Raw genomic sequence first — 18,339 nt, 5'->3', positions numbered from 1 at the left:
TTTCTACTTCGTAGTCCCTTCACCTTTTTCACCCATCCATTCAATCCCCCCTCCAATCTGGTAACCTTCAAAACATTCTCTTTATCTATTAGTCTATTTCTGTTCTGCTTGTTCATTTATTTTGTTTTTTAGATTCAATTGTTAATAGATATATACTTATTGCCATTTTATTGTTCATATTTTTTCATCTTTTTTTTTCTTCTCCTTAAAGAGCCTTTAACATTGCATATCATACTGGTTTGGTGGTGATGAACTCCTTAACTTTTTATTGTCTGGAAAGCTCTTTAATCTAAAGAGCTTTGATTCTAAATGATAGCTTTGCTAGGCAGAGTAATCTTGGTTGCAGATCCTTGCTTTTCATCACTTTGAATATTTCTTGCCAATCCCTTCTGGCCTGCAAAATTTCTGTTAAGAAATCAGCCAACAGTCTTATGGTAGCTCCCTTGTAAGTAATTTCTTTTCTCTTGCTGCTTTTAAGGTTTGCTCTCTGTCTTTAACCTTTGGCATTTTAATTATGACTTGCCTTGGTGTGGACCTCTTTGGGTTCATCTTGTTTGAAACTCTCTGTGCTTCCTAGACTTGTATATCTATTTCCTTCATCAAGATAGGGAAGTCTGTCATTTTTTCAAAAAGATTTTCAATTTCTTGCTCTCTCTTCTCCTTCCCATACCCCCATCATGAAAATGTTGGTACTTTTGAAGCAGTCTAGAGCCTCCTTACACTATCATCTTTTTTTGGATTTTTTTTCTTTTTGTTCTTCTGATTAGGTGTTTTTTGCTTCCTTTTATTCCAAATCACTGATTTGATTTTTAGCTTCATCTATTTACTGTTGATTCCCTGTAAGTTATTCTCTTCAGTTAGTGTATCCTTTACTTCTGATACTGGTGCTTTTTTTATGCTGTTGAGGTTCTCACTAAGTTTATTGAGCATCCTTATAACCAGTGTTGTTGTTTTCTTTAAGTTTTTTTATTTTTTATTTTGTTGTTAATTCTCCATTCAAGGATATTTTTCCATTGCTTCTTAGAGAGAGTGGATGAGAGAGGGAAAAACAGAGAGAAACATTGACATGAAACACATCAATTGAAAGCCTCCTGCATGTGCGCCAACCAGGGCCAGGCCAGGGAAGGGCCTGCAACCAAGGTATGTGCTCTTGATCGGAATCAAACCCAGGACCCTTTAGTCTGCAAACCAATGCTCTATCCACTGAGCCAAACCAGCTACGGTTATAACCAGGGTTTTGAACTCTGTATCTAGATTTTATTTAATTATTTTCCTAATTGTGTTCTGTTCTTTCATTTGGGACATTTTTCTTTGTCTCATTTTGGCAGCCTTCCTGTGTTTGGTTCTACATATTAGATAGAGCTACTACTTCTCCCAGGCTTGGTAGAGTGGCCTAATGTATTAGGTATCCTGTAGGGTCCCATGGCACAGCCTCCCTGACCACCAAAGGTGGGAACTCAAGGCACACCACTTTGTGGGCTATATACACTCTCCTCTTGTAGTTGAGCCTTGATTGCTATTGGCATGTCAATAGGAGTGATTTATCCCCCAAGTCAATCAGCTGCAAGGATGGGATGTGACCACTGATTACCAACCTCCAACCATCATGGAGAATCAGCTATGCAGGGGCCCACTCAAAGAGCAGGACTTATTTCAGCAGGATTCTGGTGCCTGTTGTGTCTGTCCCTTGAGTGTGTCACTGGTGGAGGTAGTTGGGTGGTGGTACTTCAACATGGTCTGATGCTGTCCACTGGGTGCTCTGAGACCTCCCAGGAGGTGCAGGCCAAGGTGCAGGCACTGCCTGTGTTCTGCCAGGGGTCACCCATCATGAGCTGCAAAGTGATTTGCAGATGGCTTCTTGTGTTAGGCTTGGAGGTGTCCCAATGAGGCCAAGCTGTGAACCAAGGACAGTTTCTACTGGTGTCAAGCCTGGGGCCACTTCGCAAGAGGTACAGAGCTCCATGAGGCCAGATGCTACTTGTTTGAGAGATTTTAGGAAAATCTGAAGAATGAATCAAGACAGGCCATTCCTGTGGAAAAGCCACTTGAAACAGGTTAGGTGGGGCAGGGCCAGGATAGGGAAAATAGTGTGATCCAGGCTGGCAAAGTCTCAGACATGGTATCCACCTGCCACCTCTGTGGGAGGAGATCTCAGAAAAGGTACAATTGCTTCTGCCAGCACTTCTGTCTGGGAGAAAGCTGCCCTGCCCCTAGCTCTCTCCCTGATATGGAACAATTCAGTTCCTCCCCATATATCTCTGGTACCTTTCAAGCTGCTGCCCCCATATTGGAGCACAGAAGGAGTGAGTTCCAGTTAGTCTGTGTGTGGGCCCTTTAAGAAGAACGGCCTGCGACTACAGCAGCCTCAAGTGTATCTCAGCCTCAACCCCCGCTGGTTTTTTAGCCAGAAGTTAAGGCAACTTCTCTTCCCAGCACTGTAATCCTGGACAGGGGGCCTGGTGTGAGGCTGGGACCCATTATTCCACAGCTGAGATATCCCTCCGGATTTTTATCTGCCATATGTGGGTGTGGGACCAGCCCATTCCATGTCTCCATCCCTCCTACCTGTCTTGATGGAACATCTTCTTTAATTCCCTAGTAATAGGACTTCCATTCAGCTCAATTTCAGCTGGTTGTCCTGTAGTTTAGTTGTAATTTTAATGTGGTTGTGGGAGGAGGTGAGTACCATGTTAATCTACTCTACCATATTGGCCAGAAATCATGAAAAGTTTTTTTTTAATACAAATTATAGAAAAAAGACTAAAAATGTACCCCTGCTATTAAAAAGTGAATACCAAAAGAAACAAAATTGAAGTATTCTCAGAGGCCTAGTACTAGCCTGCTAATGTAAGAGTTCATGTTTTGGGATTTCAATTTTAACTAAAAGACCAATACAGCCTATTTTGTTCCTGTCTCTAAATGGTGATTTTTTTTCAGTTGTTCTCTTTTTTTAAAAAAAGCTATTTATTTGGAAATATCAATCAAATACCATAGTAAGAAGTTTGGGGGTTCTATTACATATGCTTTCCATCACAGTATTAGCAGAGGTGCAATTTTGATTAAGAAAATAGCCCTAACTGGTTTGGCTCAGTGGATGGAGCGTTGGCCTGTGGACTGAAAGGTCCCAGGTTCGATTCCAGTCAAGGACATGTACCTTGGTTGCAAGGACATCCCCAGTGGGGAGTGTGCAGGAGGCAGCTGATCGATGTTTCTCTCTCATCGATGTTTCCAACTCTCTATCCCTCTCCCTTCCTCTCTGTAAAAAATCAATAAAATATATTTAAAAGAAAAAGAAAATAAACACAAGTTCTATGTCTAATCAATAGAGTCCCACTTAAGCAAACTGAATTTCTAATAATTTGATTAAATGCAATTCAATCATTTATTCTGTAATCATGATGTAATAAACCAGATGCTACGTAGCAATGTAGGTTAACAAGACCCTCTTTTCCTAATAACTCAAACTATCTGAGGGACCAGTTGTTGTCTGTGTTCTTTCTTTCTAATTTCCAATCCATTGTATTCCAACAGTTTTAAGCAACAATAAATATTTGGTCAAGATATCAGAGTAGGTAAATGTGCTCACCTTCTCCCATGACCATAACAGAATTACAAAATTAAATTATAGAACCACCACCCTTGAGAACCACCTGAAGACTAGTTGAAGAGAACTATAACTAAGGATATAAAGAAGAGCCATGTCATGTCCAGACTGGTAGGAAGGAGAGAAACAAGAAAGGAGCTAGTCTTTTCTATGGTGTGGCAGTTTAAAATCAGGATGGATATGTAAGCTGTGTAGGTCACCCCTGAAGAACAAGGGGTCCCAGCCCTACACCAGGACACAAGTTCTGGGAAGAGAAGTCCCCACAACATTTGGTTGTGAAAATCAATGGAGATTCCATTTGTATCAGACGAGGGCTGCAGTAGACTCTTGTCCTCTCAAATAGCCCAAGCACAGACTCACTATCAAACACTTGCCCTAAGCTCCAGGAAGAGACAGCAGATCAAAAAGCATCAGGGACATATGGGGATGAAATGAATTGTCTAGCTTTAGGGTAAGGGCTAGAGGAGTAGTTCCATGCTAGATAAAAGTGCTGGTAGGTGCCACTGTTCCTTTGTTGAGCCCTCCCACTGCCTAGCCTATAGACACAGGCAGGTGCCATATCAGTTTCCATCAACTTGGCTAACAGTTTGCCCCACCCTGGTGATTCCCTGAGAAACCCACCCACCCAAATTATACACCATCCCTAGTTGCTTTCAGGGGCTGCTCCTCACAAGCAGCTGATCTTGGAACAAGCTGCAGACATGCCTAACCAGTTAACTGCCACATGTCCAAAACGGAAACCATCCCCACACATCACGATATTTTGAATTTAATTTAAAAAATCACCTGACTCTGGAGTTGAATAAAGGATGTCATCATCTTCTTGCGAGGTGCTTGGTTTGATTATTTCTTCCTCTGATGCCAGTTATGGGGATTGAATTTTATTTGCACAATATATTACAACAATAAATTCAATAATAAAATAATGATAATTTTCAATTCTACAGAAATATCAACAAAAGCAAGTGCGAAATAAAAATAAACTGTCAACACGAAAAGCCTCGAAAACACTAAATTTTGTTGATGCTCCAAAGATGAAATCTGTAAAAAAATAATGAAGAATGCACACCATGTTTACCATTTTAGGCATGAAACTCATGATAACACAAACAAATCTCAAGTGTTACAATGAACAAAAAAATCTCAAGTGTCACAGTGTTTACCTCTTGTGCATCTGAATGGCAGCCCTATATATAGATATTGAAATTTCTTCCATATGCACTGGAATATTTATGAATTTAAGTTACCATAATTTTCTTTACAAACCCAGAGATGTCACTAACAAGTCTCATTTTAAAATTGGGTGACCAGAGTTGATATGCGAGGTTTGCAGCTATAGATGCGCATGCATGTGGGGAAGGTCCGTCACTTGCATCTATAGATGCTTATGGCATACAAAGGGCTAAAATCTCTCAAACGTCCACAAACCCCAAAGAAGCAAATGGACTCAGTGTGCCATATACCTCTTGCTAAATGGCCTCAGCCTGGCACTAGTGTCAGCTGGCCTTGGTTTGCAGCATAGTACCACCCAGGTGCCTGCAAACCCAGCACAGGTAGTTACCAACAGCAAATCAATCTGTATCTCCTACCAGGTGGACCCCTGCTGGGCACAGACAGCAGAAGAACTTGGAATGCACCAGACCAACTCTCAAGAGGACCCAGAACCAACGCATCTGGTGGCTGGCTTCAGACTATATCAGATTATCACTCAATTAGCTCCACAAACAACAAAACCAAAGGGTGGACTCAAGAGAGAGCAGAATTCTGCTAAAGCAAATTCAACTCTGTGGGTACAGTCCCCAAACAACAGTTTATCTGCTGTAGTCATGGTCAGTCCTCAAAGCCAGTCAGCCAGAGGATCAATCCCACATATAGATGTGACAACAGCAATCAAGGCTCAGCTACAAATAGGAGGGCCCATGCAAACAACACAAGTAACACACCTAGAGTTCCCAGCTTAGGTGAACGAGGAGGTTGTACCACTGGGCCCCACAAGAAACCTACTACATAGGGCCTCCCTACCAAAACTGGAGACATAGATCTACATAACATGTAGAAACAGAATGAGGCAGTCAAAATGAGGAGACAAAAAGCACGTTCCAAATGAAAGAACAGGATAAAACTCCAAAAAAGAAACAAAATGAAATAGAGGCAAGAAAACTACCAGAAACATAGTTCAAAACACTGGTTAAAAGGATGCTCAGCCGAAACCGGTTTGGCTCAGTGGATAGAGCGTCGGCCTGAGGACTGAAAGGTCCCGGGTTCGATTCCGGTCAAGGGCATGTACCTGGGTTGCGGGCACATCCCCAGTGGGAGATGTGCAGGAGGCGGCTGATTGATGTTTCTCTCTCATCGATGTTTCTGACTCTCTATCTCTCTCCCTTCCTCTCTGTAAAAAATCAATAAAATATATAAAAAAATAAATAAATAAAAGGATGCTCAATGAATTTAGGGGAAGAATAGATGAACTCAGTGAGACCTTACACAGAGACAGAAACCATACAAATAAACCAGTCAGAAATGAAGAATACAATAATTTAAATGAAACATATATTAAATGGATTCAACAGCAGCTTAGATCAGTGGTTCTCAACCTTCTGGCCCTTTAAATATAGTTCCTCATGTTGTGACCCAACCATAAAATTATTTTCGTTGCTACTTCATAACTGTAATGTTGCTACTGTTATGAATCGTAATGTAAATATCTGATATGCAGGATAGTCTTAGGCAACCTCTGTGAAAGGGTCGTTCGACCGCCAAAGGGGTCGCGACACACAGGTTGAGAACCGCTGGCTTAGATGAAGCAGAGTATCCAATCAGCGATTTGGAAGACAGGGTAGCAAAAACAACCAATCAGAACAGCAAAAAGAAAAAAAATTTTAATGACGGTACTTAATGGACTTCTGGGACAACATTAAGCATAACAAAGACTCACATCATAGGGGCACTAAAAGGAGAAGAGAGCGAGCAAAGAATTGAGAACCTTTTGAAAGAAATAATGATTTATAACTTCCCTAACCTGACAAAGGAAATAGACAAACAAGTCCAGCAAGCATAGAGAGTCCCAAACAAGAAGGATCCAGAGAGGCTCACACCACGCCACATTGCAATTAAATTGCCAAGGTTAATGAAGAATAAAAATGGCAATAAATAACCACCTATAGGAGGAACCTGCAACCCAGGCTCTTGACCAGCCCAGAGCCTGGCAGCCCACCAGGAACGCAGGCTTTTGACCCACACCAGCCCCAGTCGACCCAGAGGACGCAGTCTGGTTGGACTGAAGCCAAAGCGGGACCTTTGCACCAGTGAGGGTGAAAAGGCTGATTTTTTAACCAGCTCATCCTTTTCTGGGGAGAAACCAAGATGGAGGCATAGGTAAACACCGGAAATTACTGCCTCGCACAAAAACTTCAAAAATACAACTAAAAGACAAAACGGACATCATCCAGAACCACAGGAAGGCTGACTGAGTGGAAATTCTACAACTAGAAGGAAAGAGAAAAGCACACTGAGCCTCAGAGGAGGTGCAGAAGTAAAGTGCAGAGGTACGGAGGCACACATGGAAAGGGCTGGCAACTGAGGACACGGTTGTCTTTTTCAATCGGGAGGGAGTCTCAAGCTCCCGACTGCTCTGAACTCCAGTTCCGGGCGAGTCTCTGGGGACCCAGACTCATACGGGGAGAAAATGGACTGTCTGGCATCGGTCAGAACTCGAGGGAAGCTTTCTCTCCAAGGTGCTTGCAGCGATTACCGCAGGACACTGAGACGCGGGGCCTCTTAGGGTAGGACTGAGGAGCAGCCATAGCTGCTTGCTCCGCCCTGTTGATCCCCAGACCCTGCCCCACCCAAGCTGTGCGCAGAGGCTTTTGCATATGAAAGGCCTGGCCCTTTCCAATCTGAATATTATCTAACAAACTTCAGCTGGGTCAGAGAGACCCAGAACTTCCAAAAGAAGGCCCAAGCCCCCACAGCAGCTTGCATTGCTTCAGAGCTGGGCCTCATCTGGGCACCTCGAAACCCCAAACAAAGAAGAGGAATCTGCAGATCTCTCCATAGCTCCTGCTGGGTACCCTCAGGCAGAGGCAAAATTAGCACCTCCTCAGAGATCCAAGAGTCAGTGCACCCAGTGGTCAGGGTGGGACCATCCAGATTACAACTCCTCAGATCCATAAGGGACACATTCAGGGGGCAGACTCAGTGAGCACCAAAGCCCCACTGAAGCAAGTCTTGCCCCAGAAGGGTGTCTCCAGCACAGAAGTTCTCCCACTGTAGACACACCTGATTCTCACAGCCAATTGGCCTAGAGGTAAATTCCTCCCAGTGATACCTACAACAATCAAGGCTTAACTACAACAAGACTGTGCACAAAGCCCACAAAGGGGTGCACCAAGAGTGTCCACCTCAGGTATTTGGGGAGGCTGAGCCTCTGGGCCCTATAGGACACCTAGCACAGAAAGCCACTCTATCAACACAGGGAAGCATAAAAAATGCAGAGACAAAGAAACAGGTCACAAATGACAGAAATAGAGGGAAGCAAACTACTAGATACAGAGTTCAAAACCACGGTTATAAGGTTTTTCAAGAATTTTCTAGAAGCCGCCGATAAATTTAGTGAGACCCTCAAGAAATCTAGTGAGACCCTCGAGGTTATGAAAAAGGACCAACTAGAAATTAAGCATACACTGACTGAAATAAAGAATATTATACAGAGTTCCAACAGCAGACTAGAGGATCACAAGAATCAAGTCAAAGATTTGAAATACGAAGAAGCCAAAAACACCCAACCGGAAAAACAAAACAAAAAAAGAATCCAAAAATATGAAGATAGTGTAAGGAGCCTCTGGGACAACTTCAAACGTACCAACATCCAAATTATGGGGGTGCCAGAAGAAGAGAGAGAGCAAGATATTGAAAACCTATTTGAAGAAATCATGACAGAAAAATTCCCCTACCTGGTGAAAGAAATAGACTTACAAGTCCAGGAAGTGCAGAGAACCCCAAACAAAAGGAATCCAAAGAGGACCACACCAAGACACATCATAATTAAAATGCAAAGAGCAAAAGACAAAGAGAGAATCTTAAAAGCAGCAAGAGAAAAAAAGTCAGTTACCTACAAGGGAGTACCCATATGACTGTCAGCTGATTTCTCAACAGAAACTATGCAGGCCAGAAGGGAGTGGCAAGAAATATTCAAAGTGATGAATACCAAGAACCTACAACCAAGATTACTTTACCCAGCAAAGCTATCATTCAGAATAGAAGGTCAGATAAAGAGCTTCACAGATAAGAAAAAGCTAAAGGAGTTCATCACCACCAAACCAGTATTATATGAAATGCTGAAAGGTATCCTTTAAGAAGAGGAAGAAGAAGAAAATGGTAAAGATACAAACTATGAACAACAAATACACATCTATCAACAAGTGAATCTAAAAATCGCCCTGACCGGTTTGGCTCAGCAGATAGAGCGTCGGCCTGCGGACTCAAGGGTCCCGGGTTCGATTCCGGTCAAGGGCATGTACCTTGGTTGCGGGCACATCCCCAGTAGGGGGCGTGCAAGAGGCAGCTGATCGATGTTTCTCTCTCATCGATGTTTCTAACTCTCTATCGCTCTCCCCTCCTCTCTGTAAAAAATCAATAAAATATATTTTAAAAAAAATAAAAAAATAAAATAAAATAAAAATCAAGTGAATAAATAATCTGATGAACAGAATAAACTGGTGAATATAATAGAATCAGGGGCATAGAAAGGGTGTGGACTGACTATTCTCAGGGGGGGAAAGGGGTGTGGGGGGTGCGGGAAGAGACTGGACAAAAATCACCTATGGATGAGGACGGTTGTGGGGAGGGCGGGGTAAGGGCAGAGGGTGGGGTGGGAACAGGGGGAGGGGAGCTATGGGGGGGGGAAGAGGAACAACTGTAATAATCTGAAAAATAAAGATTTAATTTTAACTAAATAAATAAATAAATAAATAAATACCTATCAAAATAACCTTTAACATAAAAGGATTAAATTATCTAATAAAAAGATATATATGTTAGCTGAATAAATTAGCAAATATGGCCCATATATATTCTATCTACAAGAGACTCACCTCAGGAAAAACTAAATTCACACAAACTCAAAGTGAAGGGATGGAAAAAAATATTCCATGAAAATGGAAGAAAAAAAAAGCTGGGGTAGCAATACCCCTATCTGACACAATAGACTTCAAAACAAAGGCCATAACAAGAGACTAAGAAGGACACTGCTTATTATTAAAGGGATCAATCCAAAAAGGCACTATAACCCTGGTAAACATATATGCACCCAATATAGGAGCACCTAAATATGTTTTTTTAAAAACTCCTAGTGGACTTTAAAGGAGAGATAGGCAGCAATACTGTCATAGTAAGGAATTTTAACATCCCACTGACATCATTGTAGATATTTCAGACAAAAAATCAACAAGGAAACAGTGACCTTAAATGACACATTAGATCAAATGGATTGAACTGATATTTACAGAACATTTCACCCCAAAGCAGCATCATATACATTCATCTCAAGTGCACATGGAACATTCTCAAAGATAGACCACACAAAATAAGTCTTAACAAATTCAAGAAGATTGAAATATATCAAGCATTTTCTTGAATCACAATGCATGAAACTAGAAATCAACTGTAATAAAAACACTCAAAAACATCCAAACACATGGAGGCTAAATAGCATGTTATTAAACAATGAATGGGTTACCAATGAGATCAAGGACAAAATAAAAAATTACCTGAAAACAAATGAAAATGAACATACAACAACCCAAAATCTATGGGACATAGTAAAAGCAGTCCTGAGAAGGAAGTTCATTGCACGACAGACCTACCTGAAGAAGCAAAATATTAAAGTATCTAATAAACAATTTAACCCGAGACCTAAGAAGAACAAAAAAAGCTTAGAATAAGTAGAAGCAAGAATATAATAAAGATCAGAGTGGAAATAAATGACACAGAAACTAAAAAACAGTACAAAAGATCAATGAAACTAAGAGCTGGTTCTTTGACAAGATAAACAAGCTTCATGCAGCTTTAGCCTGACTCCTCAAGAAACAAAGAGAGAGGACCCAAATAAAATCAGAAACAAGAGTCAAAGTAACAAACTGACATCACAGAAATACACAGAATTATAAGAAAATGCTACAATTATATGACAACTTACTGGACAATCTGAAAATTTTAGATAAATTCCTAGAAACATCTAATCTTCTAAGACTGAGCCAAGAAGAACCAACAGCCCTAGCCGGTTTTGTTCAGTGGATAGAGCATTGGCCCTTGGACTGAAGGGTCCAGGGTTCAGTTCCAGTCAAGTGCACATACGTCAGTAGCAGGTTCAATCCCTGGCCCTGGTCTGGGCACATATGGGAAATATGTCTCTCTCACATCGATGTTTCTCTCTCTCTCTGTCTCTCCTCCTTCCTTCCACTCTCTCTGAAAAAAAATCAATGGAAAAATACCCTTGGTAAAGATTAACAAAAAAGAAAGAAGAACCAGAAAACCTGAACAGCCTGATAACTACCAATAAAGATGAACTAGGAATTAAAAACTCCCCAAAAATAAAAGTTCTGGACTGGATGGCTTCACCTGTGAATTTTACCAAACATTCTAATCTCTACTTCACAAACTATTCCAAAAAACTGAAGAGACAGGAAGGCTCCCAAGATCATTGTATGAGGACAGCATTACCTTGATTGCAAAACTAAATGAAAACTACACTCAAAAAAGAAAATTACAGGTCAATATCACTGATGAATACAAATTCAAAAATCCTCAACAAAATATTAGCAAGCCAAATTCAGCAATACTTTTAAAAGATCATACACCATAATCAAGTGGGATTTGTTCATGGGATGCAAGGCTGTTCATTATCCAGGAGTCAATTAACATGATATACCACATAAACAAAAAGGAGGGTAAAAATCATTCATCATATCAAGAGATGCAGAAAAGCATTTGACAAAAGCAATCATCATGTATAATAAAAATTCTCAAAGAAAGTGGGGACAGGAGAAAGATACCTCAACATAATAAAGGCCATATATGGGAAACCCTCACAATATACCCAAGAGTGAAAAGCTAAAATCGTCCTTCTTAAGACCAGAAACAAGGCAAAGATGTTACTTCTATTCAACATAGTCTTGGAAGCCCTAGCCATAGTAATTAGACAAGAAAAAGAAATAGCCCTGACCGGTTTGGCTCAGTGGATAGAGCGCCGGCCTGCGGACTGAAGGGTCCCGGGTTCGATTCCAGTCAAGGGCATGTACCTTGGTTGCGGGCACATCCCCAGTGGGGGGGGGGGGGGGTGCAGGAGGCGGTTGGTCGATGTTTCTCTCTCATCGATGTTTCTAACTCTCTATCCCTCTTCCTTCCTCTCTGTAAAAAATCAATAAAATATATATTTTTAGAAAAAGAAATAAAAGGCATCCAAATTGGAAAGGAAGAAGTAAAACTGTCATTATTTGCAGGTGACATGATACTATACAGAAACGTAAAAATTATCAGAACTAGTTATTGAATTCAGTAAAGTAGCAGGATATAAAATAAATATTCAGAAATTGATTGCATTTTTATACACCAACTAGGGGGCCAGTGCACAAATTAGTGCACCTTGAAAAGAACTGTGGGCCACAAAGCTGCGGTGAGCACAGGGGTGGGTCTCGGCCCATCCTTCGCGCCCCCACCCAGCCTCTCCTGCTACAGCCCCCAGTCCCCTGTCTGCTGGCAGCCCCACTCCCATGGCCGCTGCTCCCACATGCTGATAGCGCAAGCCCTGCTTGCACCTGCTGACGACGCGGAGCGATTGGGGCCGGCGCCAGCAGTGGGTTCTAGCAGTGCCATCGCCAGCAGTGGGTGCAAGAGGCGGCTGCCGCCCCGATCGCCCCTCAGGAGAAGGGGGGGGTGGAGAAGCCCTGAGGGGCGATCGGAACCAGCAGCCACCGCTCACACCCACTGACAGCACAGAGCAATCAAGGCCAGCACCAGAAGCAGGTGTGAGCAGCAGCTCCAGCACCAGCAGCAGGTGTGGGCGCTGGCAGCAGGTGTGAGCACCTGGTCCGACTGCGGCACACGGGAGCAAAGAATTTTCAGTAACCACCAGAGGCTCACCTCGATGACAGCAACTGGCACCCCACCTTGGTCTGGCGCCCCCGCTCACCTGCTCCACCATCCCACCGCAGCCAGTGCCTGCCATGTTCCACGCTGTCGCCTACTGCCAATGGCCATCCTAGTCCCTGCGTGCCCCCTGGTGGTCAGTGCACATCATAGCAAAAGGTTGTTTGGATGTTTGGTTCAGTTGTTCTGCCATTCGATCTATTTGCCATTTACCATTGCATCCAAAAATAAAATACAAAGAAATATATCTAACCATGGAGATAAAAGACCTGTACTTGGAAAATAATAAGATACTGAAGAAACTGAGAAAGAGACAAATAAGTGGAAGCATATACATACCATGTTCTTGGATAAGAAGAATTAACATAATTAAAATGTCCACACAACCCAAAGTAATCTATAGATTCAACGCAATTCCTATCAAAATAGCAATGGCAGTTTTCACAGAACTAAAACAAAATCCTAAAATTTATATGGAACTATAAAAGACCCTAAATAGCCAAAACAATCTTGAGAAAGAACAAAATTGGAGGTATCATGCTACCTGATATCAAACTATATTACAAGGATATAGTCATCAAAACAGCATGGTACTGGCATAAAAACAGACACATAGGTCAATGGAACAGAATAGATAGCCCAGATATAAACTCAGGCCTATATAGTAAATTAATGTATGACAAACGAGATAAGAATATACAATGGGATAAAGACAGTCTCTTCAATAAATCGTGTTAAGAACACTGTACAAATGCATGCAAAATACTGAAACTACACCACTTTCTTACAGCAGACACAAGAATAACTCAAAATGGACTGAAGACTTAAATGTAAGAACTAAAACCATAAACTCCTAGAAGAAACTATAAGCAATAAACTCTCTGACATTGTTCTCAGTAATATTTTTTTAATATGTTTCCTCAGAAAAGGGAAATAAAATAAAAATTAAATAAATGGAACTACATCAAACTAAAGAGTCTTTGCACAGGGAAGGAAATTATCAATGAAACAAAAAGAGAACCTACTAAATGAGGGAAGATATTTGCCAATAATAGGAGTTAACATCCAAAATACATAAGGAACTCATACAACTTAATACAAAAAAGAGAAACAATCCCATTAAAAACTTGGCAGAGAACCTGAATAGACACTTCTCCAAAGAGACATATTTAAGAAAATGCTTAACGTCACTGGTCATCAGAGAAATGCAAATTAAAACCACAATGAGATATCACCTCACACCTGTGAGAATGGCTATCATCAAGAAATCAACAAACAGTGTTGGCAAGGAGGTGGAGACTGCAAATTTGTGCAAGCACTGTGGAAAACAGTATGGAGTAATAGTCAAAAAATTAAAAATAGAACTACCATATGACCCAACAATCCCACTTCTGAGTGTTTATATAAAGAAATCCAAAACATTAATTTGAAAATATATATTAATTCCTATGTTCATTGCAGCATTATTTACAACAACCAAGATATGGAAGCAACCCAAGTGCCCATCAATAGATGAATGGATAAAAAAGCTGTGGTACCTATATACAATGGAATATTACTCAGCCATAAAAAGAGTGAACCCTTACCATTTGTGACAGCATGGAGGATTTTATGCCAAGTGAAGTAAGTCAAACAGAAGAGAAAGTCAAATACCATATGATTTTACCTATATGTGGAATCTAAAAAACAAAATAAATGAACTAATAGAAACAAACTCACTGACACAGAGAATAACTGATGGTTGCCAGGTGGGAGGGGATCTGGGGGACTGGGTGAAAGTGGTGAAGGGATTAAGAAGTACAAATTGGCAGTTACAAAATAGTCAAGGGGATATAAAGTACAGCTTTGGGAATATAGTCAATAATACTTTAATAACTATGTATGGTGTCAGGTGAGTACTAGACTTATCAAGGGAATCACTTCGTAAGTTATATAAATGTCTAACCACTAGTTGTATACCCGAAACTAATATAATATTGAACGTCAACTGTAATTAAGTTTTTAAAGACACAAAACAACTTTCTAGAGAAAAAATACATATAAAATAAAATCCCAAATATTTTATTAAGGTCAATAATCATAAAACTAGTCTTCAAAATTGCTACACACTTTTCTAAATCTGTTTATCTCAACCCCAGCAGCATAAGAACCACACTTTAAGAAGCACTGTTGTAAAATCCTACTAGTTTGAGAGGCATTAATATAAACTCTAAGATAATGCTTTCTCCTTTGAGATAGGGACTTTTTGTATTTTTATTTACTCACATATCTTTCCAGATACATTCCCCCCAGTTTAGAGTCTGAGCAAACCATTCTAGTCTCATGCTATACATAGCAATCTTGATTCGTCCTTTAAGATTCTTCCCTTATTTTTAAAAAATTGATTTGCCCCAAATAATATAGCAACTGTAAAACTTTGTATCTCCTAGCAATTTCTGTCTCCCTTTGGCTCCAAATACTTCAATCTCTTTTTTTTAAAAAATCATTGCTTAAAACAAAAGTACTCTGTGTCTAGAATTTCAAGGGAGACTGTGTTGAAAGTATCACTGTGCTGCTAAAGACTTATGCAAAGATATGGAGCACATAGTTACTGAAGGGCAGTGCCAGCCTTCCATCTGTCCTTTCTGGTTGGTGTAGGCCTGGGGAAGGTGGGTGGGTGCACAGTGTTCCTGCACCCACAGCCAGAGAAGGGACCAAGGAGCTGCTGTCGCCCCAATTCAATGTCCTGGTCCCCAAACCAGAATGGAAATCCCTGATTCTTCAAAACAAGTGTCCAAAGTAGTCATTTGGCTAGACCTGCTCCTAGGCAACAGCTGTGGATGAAAAACACGTCTAACAGGGTTGGAAGAAGGGTGGGAACCGAGCCAATGGGGGAGTCCAATGCTGAGAGAATGGCTTAGGTGTCTGATGGTTACCGTCCTAACACTGCTAACATAAAAAGATGTTGACATTGGAAAGACGAGTAAATAAGAATACCAAACCCAATCAACGTTTTTTCCCCGTAACCTGGTAATCGTGTAGAAATCTGCACTTCATGAAAATGAGAACAAAGGAGTACCTGTCTGTTGGCTGATTTACTAAGGATTCACTGACAACAACTAATGACTTGGTAGGTTTCTCAAACCAGAAAAGATTATTTTTATGAATTCCCAAAAATAGAAAGGAGAAAAGTAATGACAAGACAACCTTCAAAAGTTGTCCAATACCTCCCATACCCATGGAAATCAGATGGTCATGTGAGGAACCAGCACTTTGAGAAGTAGTTAATGAAGACAGCGTTAGAACGAACAATAAAGTTAAATTCTATCAATATTTAAAATTTAAAATAAAAACGAAGATGAGGCTGGAGTATTATCAAGGAAGTGCAGGGAAACCCAGTGACAAAGCACCCTTCAACGGAGACTGCAGGGCCCTGCCCGTCCCAGTCCCTGCAGTCCCGCCCAGGTAAGGCCAGAGCGGCGACCGCCCAGGTGCCAGGACCCGCGAGCGGTGCGCGGCGCCGGTCGCCAACGCCGCCACTCTGGCCTCCGAGGGACAGGAAGGGCGCGCGGGCTTCAGCCTGCCCGGAGGGACTGCAAAGCCCGCCCCGCGCGCCGCGGGACCGAGGGCCGGGCTGCAGGTGGCCGCGCGCAGGCAGGAAAAGACGCACCCGCCCGCTCGCTTTCGCCACCCTGACCACGGCCCGACGCCCACTCCCCGTCACCTTCTGGGCGCTGGAGCCGCGGACCCGCCCCGCGCGGTCATAGACGTGGCAGCGGATCACCGAGCTGCCCACGTCCAGCCCCAGCACGAAGCCTGTGTGCGGTTGCGGCGCGCTCGGCTCCGGGCGCCCCTGCTCCGGGGCGGTGGGCAGCCCAGACATCCCGACCACCAGCCTCCGCCGCAGCCGCCTGCCCAGCGGGCGTCTCACAAATAACAGCACCTCAGAGACCCAGCGCGCCCTGAGAGGCCGCCGCCCGGCCCGCCCCCTCCGTGCTCCCGGGGGCGGCCCCGCCCTGCCGCTGGCCCCGCCCCGACGCCGTGACGTCAGGCGGCGCTGGGCGCGTGCTCTGGGAGGCGGCTCTGTGGAACGCAGAGTCGGTGCAGGTGAGCAGGAGCTAGGTGGAGCCCGGGGTCCCAGCACCCATGGCCGGTTTCTCCGCTTTTAGCGTTAACCCGACCCCTAAATTTAAGGATCTCCCTCGTAAGATTCTTGAGGCAGTGCCTGCATTTCTCTTAACCCTAGTTACGTTTTATGAATCTCAAGACAGTAATCTCAAAAGAAATTCGGCCGAACGTATTAATAAACTGAGAGTTTACCCCCAAGACTTCTCTCACCAGACCTGGTAGAAATTTCACATGTAATACACTTCAATAAATATTTACTAAATGAAATAACACAATGAAGTGAGGAAGACCTCCCCAGCGCTCTGATGGGGAAGGGACACATAGGGTAGCTGCTTTTACCATCAAGCACCAACCCACTGGCTGCTTTTTCAAGAAACAAAGCTTCTCAGCGACCCTTTACCTTTCCCTGCTGGCCAGAGAGCATGAGTTCTTACAGGCACGTCAAGGTGGGCAGGAAGGAGGCCTGTGGAAATTTCAAGATCCTGGCTGGATGGAGCCCAAGGACCTTCCTATGGGGTGGTCCCCCTTCCAGGGAAAGGTCCTGATCTGTAGGTAGGAGGGAGGTATAACTGCCAGCTGGAGCCAACTTTCCACCACCAGCAGCACTACAAGAAAAAAAAAAAAAGAAAAAGAAAAAAACAGTGCCTGAAATATACTCATTTTCTTTTTTGTGAAAATTATAAAATTAATATGGATATGTGCTTTTTGTGAAAACATTTAACAGTGCAGAGTGGCATATCAATTAAAAAGTAAAGGATATTCATTTTTTTAACCAAATCATTCTTTTCACCTAACCAGCTTGCTTTCAGCCAATTTTACCAAATTGGTTTTTTTGGCCATATTACTTGAAGCTTGGAACATACATCTGGAAGAGTATGTTTTTCTCTCTATATCCTGTCCCTGTCCAATAGTACATTTGAAACAAATGGCCTTAGGATTGCCTTCATCAATGTTGACCATTTTTAAGTCATATATTGTAATTTGGGTAAGTGCTAATGGATTGTGCATTGGTTAGAGTCCTCCAGAGAAACAGAACCAATAGGATAGAAAGAAGAGATTGAAATCTAAATAATTAGCTCACATGTTTATGAGGGCTGGCAAGTCCCAAGGTAGGTTGAAAGGCTAGCAATTCAGGTGAGAATTGATGTTACAGTCTTGAGTCAGAATTCCTTAGGGCAGCAAGCTGGAAACTCAGGCAGGGTTCCTATGTTGCAGTCTTAAGAACTCTTCTCTGGAAAACCTCAACTTTTGCATATGAGTCCTTCAACTGATTGAATGAGGCCCACCAACATTATGAAGATTAGTTTGCTTTACTCAATGTCTATTGATTTAAATGCTAATTACATCTTTAAAAACTACATCACAGTAACTAGAGTGGTGTTGGCCAAATAACTGAGCACCTTCACAATGTGCCCACTAGCCTAGCTCAAGTGACACTTAAAATTAACCATCACAGACCCCCTTTCACAAAAGAGAATACTGTT

At 42.3% G+C, this 18,339-nt stretch overlaps 1 protein-coding gene across 9 annotated transcripts in view; it reads right to left on the bottom strand.

Annotated features, from left to right (window-relative positions):
• GK5 (glycerol kinase 5) overlaps positions 1 to 16,733 on the bottom strand; it is a 201,344-nt gene extending 184,611 nt beyond the window's left edge. For 5 of the 9 annotated variants that reach the window (XM_059688285.1, XM_059688289.1, XM_059688286.1 and 2 more), the window contains exon 1: positions 16,452 to 16,732. In XM_059688285.1, the coding sequence (XP_059544268.1) occupies positions 16,452 to 16,610 (159 nt within the window). In that variant the 5' untranslated portion in view covers positions 16,611 to 16,732. Of the gene's footprint in view, positions 1 to 16,451 lie in introns of all 9 variants that reach the window. The other 4 variants (XM_059688290.1, XM_059688282.1, XM_059688284.1 and 1 more) reach the window with 4 other exon arrangements.
• Positions 16,734 to 18,339: the final 1,606 nt, after the last annotated feature.

Source organism: Myotis daubentonii, chromosome 3 (genome assembly GCF_963259705.1).
Source record: "Myotis daubentonii chromosome 3, mMyoDau2.1, whole genome shotgun sequence".
Taxonomy (NCBI): domain Eukaryota; kingdom Metazoa; phylum Chordata; class Mammalia; order Chiroptera; family Vespertilionidae; genus Myotis; species Myotis daubentonii.
Note: the sequence above shows the minus strand (reverse complement) of the source record. Positions and strands in the feature narration are given on the sequence as shown.